Here is a 6,022-nt window from a genome sequence, read left to right as displayed (position 1 = left end):
CTTTCCCTTCTCCACTGGTCTCTCATAGTATCCCACTTTTTCCTTACCACAGCACTGACCACAACTTAAAACCATAAATGTATTTGTTTTCAATTGTTTTGTGTGGGACACCCTCACCAGACTATGCCCCATGAGCACAACATGATGCCTGTTTTTGTCAACGATGCAGACCCAGAATCTGGCCCAGGGTAACAGTGGATTTTTTGTTTTCCTTAGTGCAAAGAAGAAGAAATATTAAGACAACAGACCAAAGGAAGGGTCAAAAGATGAAAAGAGAATAACATCAAGGTATAGAGGAAGGAAAATGTGCCTATTTTCCCTGAGCCCAGCTCAATGAATTTCCATAAAACTGAAGTGCAAAATAACTAGAAAATAGTTAAATAAGAAGGTTCTGTCCCCTCCAGGCTTTTGTCCAAATGCATGACCATTTCTATGAATTCAATGCCCTCACAAAAGACTAACTCTCCCATAATAAGTATTTCTGCAATGACAGGCTAGAAAGAATGTGCATCTCTGAGGGATAAAATAAGTTAAATATCTCAAGGAGAAAGGAAGTGAAGGTTTCAGAGAAAGGGAGGAAAAAAGGCAATGTTTAATGGCGATCCCCACGGACCTGGAGCAAGGCCGTTTGGTCTAGATTCTACTCTGCCAGGAGGGAGGGGGTCACCAAGGAGTCCACTTACTTTTTCTTGGCCCCAGTTTCCTCCAGTATAAACCAGTGCTCCCTTTGGGCTAAAAAAGCCTATGGTCTTCTTAGTCATGCGTTTATATAATATTCATCCAATATGCAGTGGATCTAGATAAAGGTGTGTTTTGCCTCTGAACACACTGCCTTGCTTACTATTTAGGGAGTGTTCTCTGGACTGTTTTTTTGTTACCTTTGATTTAGGGGTTCATAAAACTTCAGTTCGTGTTGGTTACGCTGACCTATAACACCTTGAGAAACCAAGTAGAAATGTTTTCTGTAATAGCTTGAGTTAAAGGACATCATCCAGAAGAACAACGGACCGGAGACTCCTACTTACTATATTCTGAAACCTGAAGTGTATTTCTGACACTGTTTCACAGCTCAGAGAATATGAACCTTTTGACAGAATCTATCTGACCCTCTTCAGGACTGGCAGGCTTCAAACAGATTTCTTTTGATTTCAAAGCTGAAAAAAATTGGGCTGTCTGCCAGAAGACAAGCTCTTACTGATCTCATAAAAGTGACACGGCTAGAGCACTAGCTTGATACGATCAAGGTGCCAAGTTAGACTGAAAAGTCACCACAGCTTCCTCGGGAGGCACCTGGCCTGCTCTGGGCAGGAAGGGAGAACCACCGTGGCCGCAGAGTCTCATAAGACAGCGCTGTCTCTCTTTGCACAGGCCTTAATGTACTCTGACACGGCCATTTCTGACTGTAGAAAACACACAGTGATCATAGTAGTCTTCAGCTCACTGCTGGCCAGAGAGGTCTCTGGGGTAAAGCAGGTGAGGTAACGCAGGGGATGGCAGGACAGCGGCCCTCACTCCTCAACCTCCCTCCTGCGCTGGCTGTGCTCGGGCCTCTGGACAAGACTGACCCTGTGCACTGCACAGCTGCCCCAAGTTACCAACGGGCAGGAAGTTACAGGCAGAATTCAAGTAGAAAAGGGTGACCTAGGTGATACGCCTAAGTCTTCTGATGGTGTCTCCTCTTGTATCGTGTTGCACGTGCAGGTGTAAAGGTCCACACCAGGACACATGCTGCTGAGGGACTCCCCAAGGAGATGCCTTATACACACCAGCAAAGAATCACTAAGGTGCTAAGTGTAATGTTACTTCTATCTTAATGTGATTTGTAAACCGGAGACCCTGATCATTATTATAGCAAATGAATCTAGAAAAAACTAATGATCAGTTATACAATAAGACCTTTTTGTACCCCAAAGATATCTCAGAAGCCTTGTCTCAAACCCAAGGCCAAACGCTATGGCCTCTGTCCAAAGGTTCCTTTTCATGCACAGCTCCCGCAGTGGCTTTCCAGGATGACTTAATCCCTGGGTCAGCTGTATTCTAAACACAGCTTGGTTCTAACTCAATATTCTTCCCTTTTTTTTAGCTCCCGTATTCTCCACAATACTGTCATTTGGGGATTCTATACCTCATGATGTTTTTCTTTCATCCACCTGTATGACTATCAGCAATAAGAACCTCTCTGAGGTCCCGTTTCCTCACCTGTGAAATGGCGCTAAGGTCCTCCAGCCTCTGTTTACAGCTTCACGTGTGCAACGAAAAGCCCCCCACCACGATGCAGGCACATTCCACCTGAATAACTCAATGCTGTTTTCTTATTTTTGAGGTATGCCTGCCCTGCCTTCAATCCACCACGAGCACAGTCTCATTCGATATGTCCCGGGTGTATTACAAGGCACAAACCCAAAGCACTCACACGCCGACCACTGGCAGCAGCTTACCTTCCAATTTCTTCTCTTTGCTCAACAAGTAAAACAGGTGCCGCCGCAGAGCTGGAGGACAGCCTCCGAGGAGCGCGATGCTCAATGCCAGCTCTGCCGCCTCAGCTCCGGCTGTGCCTGCCCCCCTGCAGCGGTGCCCCGCGCCCTGCTCACTCGGTACTCCCACCTTAGAGCCTAGCACGGCTACCGACCGCGAAAAAAGCTAAGCAAGACAAAACCTCTGTCTAACCTGTAACTGTCTCAGGTAATCCTATTTAGAGTTACACAAGTTTAAGTCTAGCACAAAACTGGTCGACAGCTACAAGTCATGTTAAAACCTAAAGATGGATATAATGGTTTCATTTTTTCTATAATTCCAAAAGAAACATTCTCTAACTCTACACCTGAAGGGACTTTTTCAAATTCATGGTACTTTAAAATAAGTTGCTGTCCGCTGGTCCACTGGAAGAGGACTCACGGTTAACAGGGCAGGTTTCCTGCTTTTTGCTCTTTCTGAAAAACATCAGAAGGCACAACTGTAAGGACAGGGTGACTGTGAATTACTATTTCTTCAGTAGTGTTCTCCTAATAGTAGAGAGACAAAATGGTTGTCTGATGAACTGCCATCTATGCTTTTCATTTCTATTCTGTTATAAATCTGTCTTACTGCTTTGAGGGCAATTTAACATAAAAAGATAACCTCAGAAGAGTCTGACATAAATAAATAAACTCTCAGTCAGCAATGTGTCTATAGCTATTTGAAAACACATAAAACCAGGAGGAGCCTAAGTCTCAGTAGAAAAGATGCCATTCCCACAAGTTGTTGGAGCAAAGTACTTTGAATCACAGGTTTGCCCTCGCTTTCGTAGCTACCTAGCCATCCTGTGTACCAAGGCAGCCACTATCCACATAAACTTTAAAATAAAGTTAATTAAACTTAAATAAAATTTAAAATGTAGTTCCTCGGTCCCACCAGCCATATTTCCTACGTGGTGGTCAGTGGTCACCTCACTGGTTAGGGCAGTAAAAAAATGTTTGCATCACAGCAGAAGTTCTGCCGAGAGCTCTGATGCAGACTAGACAGCACCATCTGGGAGCCACAGGTTTACCAGCTGCCATTTACTTATTCAGGTTTTTAAGACATAAAACTTGATAGCTATTGCAGTGGTCTTTTTAAGTACGTGACCATGCCTTGGCTTTCTTATAACAATACCAGTTGTGCTTGTATTACTTTCAGTAACATGAACTATTAAAGGTAAAAGTAAATGCGACTAACTTTTTCAGTAAGGACTTTTTATACAAATAGACAAAATCCTCTGTCATACCATGTGTCCCAAATTCTGAGGTAAATAAAAACCAACCAAACAAATATAACCCATGTACATGGTGAATACAGTGAAGAAATTGCTGAGAAGAGCCTCCACTTTCTCCAGGTGAGTCTGGGCACCTGCACCTGTGTCTCGTCACTCACCGAACTCCAGGAGGGTCTGTGCCATCTGCCTGCTGACACCTGCAGCGAAGAGAGTAAACTCTCTGCACCACCACCCGGACCCCGGCTCCCGACCAGGTGGCAACTCCTTGGCTTTCGACTGCATCCAGCAGAGAATCCCTCAGAGGAGCTCGGGCGGGGAAGTCCAGCTCTGCTTGTTCGTGCCTGAGGGTCCAGTCTGTGCCCACGGTGGTGTGACCACCACACATAACCTGGCAAGACACGCAAAGGGAACAATTCCAGTATGACCCACGAGGGCACACTACATACCAAACCCCGATGTGCTTGGGGAACCCTAAGCATCGGGTGTGACTGCAGGACACTCAAGGAATGACAAGGACAGATGCACGCCCATGGTGCGGGGCTCCCATCCGCGGGCCACCAACGTGGCCGAGGAGGCCTGGTGAGTCGAGGAACAGGGGAGCGGCAGGAGGACAGACCACCTCGGGGATGTGAAAACATGGAGAAAGTACTGCTATTAAAACACCTTATGGTGATTAAAAAATTTTTCTTTTATGAGGTAACACTCTCAATAGCACAAACTACAAAACAAAATAAAAGAATGACTAGGGTTATTATGAAGTGCCAGCATGTTGCACACTCCTGTGAACAACATGCAACACCTTTATGATCCTAGTAAATATCCTAATAAATAAATATCCTCTAGAGTGCTCCGTGCTTCCTACACTGCAGCACTTTTCTTTACATACGATGCTGTGTAACAAACACATTTAACCTCACAACCCAAGGAGGCAGGCTGCATAGTTACCACTGTTTGACAGATGAGAATGTTGAGACAGGAGTTCAGTGTCTTACCCAAGGTCACCCAACAGCAAGTGGCTGAGGCAGGACCCGAACTAGGCACCTAGTTCCAAAGTCCACACGCTTAACCACTAAGCTCTACTGCCGCTCCACTAGCACTGACGTGAGACGAAGACACGCCTCATGAATTTAACACCACATAGCTGTCTAAAACTGTACATTAAAGCAGTAGTGCACTTTGAGCTGTATTTTTCATCTGTTAAATTAAATTGATTAGACAGCCCTCCTTTTCACATAATCCTCTCCAGACACACGCTCTGACAGTCAAAGGGAGCTCCTGCTCAACTCCACACCTACAAAGTAGGTTCAAAGTCTGTTTCCTTTCCTTTCCGATGTCCCCTCACACTGTCAGCCTCAGTATTCCGCTCTGTGCTGACTGGGATAACTAGGCGACCCTGAGGCAGGTGCACTGAAGTCAGACACTTGGAGCCCAAGTGGTCCTGGGGGTGTCCTTTGTGCCACCGCAAGTGAAGTTTAGTGGTCCCCCAAGTTCATCTTGGTGGATGACCATGGCTCAGGGCCACTAAAATTCCAAAAAGCAAAATCTCCAGTGTATAACCTCAAGTTTATGCAGCTCTTTTTATCCCAAGGGATACAGATGTTATGAAAAAGAAAAACACGATTTTTTTAATAAATAAAAGAGGCTTAAATAAAATTCTTAGGCAATTATGAGAAGAGAAAAAAAAATGAAAACTCATATTTTAATAAAGATTACATATATAGTTGCTGAATATTTGGAAAGGACCAAAGGTAATCACCTCTATAAATTCCAAAGCCTTTAAACGCAGTATTACTACAAAGCAAAAAACCTCTAAGTCAGTGACAGTTTACCTGGTTTTCAGGTGAGTTATTTGTTACGCTCTTAAATTTAAACACGTGGGCCAAAATGATGCTTCTTCTCGGAAGGGGTGTGTCCCAACTGTGCACTTCATGTGTTGTTTTTGAATCTTCTTTGGCAACAACTTTCTGACAAAAATAAGTATTCAGAATAACAGGGCAACTTCCATTTGGGATAATAAGCTTTTGCCTGGAAAGAGAAAGAAATACAAATACAAGTTTATCTGCAATGCTGGATTCCCCTCACCTTCTTGCTAAATCACAAAGGGCAACGACTTGCTGGCTAAGGACACAGGCCCTAGAGCAGCTGCCAGTGCATCTGGCTCTGCTCTTCTGAGCAAGTCTTGTGTCAGGAGTGGGGGTGGAAGGGGCGGCAGTGCTCGAGCTGGAGGTCCCCCAGGGCCTCCCAGGCTGCTGGACGGTGGCCTCAGGGCCCCTCGGGGAAAGTGCTTGGCGG

General features: G+C 45.0%; 1 protein-coding gene across 1 annotated transcript in view; it reads right to left on the bottom strand.

The window, feature by feature from the left end:
• The window catches only part of SPIDR (scaffold protein involved in DNA repair), a 325,369-nt gene that overhangs the window by 97,843 nt on the left and 221,504 nt on the right, over nucleotides 1–6,022 (bottom strand). The window contains exons 11-12 of the mRNA XM_007464058.1: nucleotides 5,560–5,755; nucleotides 3,889–4,118 (exon numbers count right to left, since the gene is read on the bottom strand). Of these exons, the coding sequence (XP_007464120.1) occupies nucleotides 3,889–4,118; nucleotides 5,560–5,755 (426 nt within the window). The remainder of the gene's footprint in view (nucleotides 1–3,888; nucleotides 4,119–5,559; nucleotides 5,756–6,022) is intronic.

This window comes from Lipotes vexillifer, unplaced genomic scaffold (genome assembly GCF_000442215.2).
Source record: "Lipotes vexillifer unplaced genomic scaffold, Lipotes_vexillifer_v1.1 scaffold69, whole genome shotgun sequence".
In the NCBI taxonomy this organism is placed as follows: domain Eukaryota; kingdom Metazoa; phylum Chordata; class Mammalia; order Artiodactyla; family Lipotidae; genus Lipotes; species Lipotes vexillifer.
This window is presented reverse-complemented; position numbering and strand designations above follow the sequence as displayed.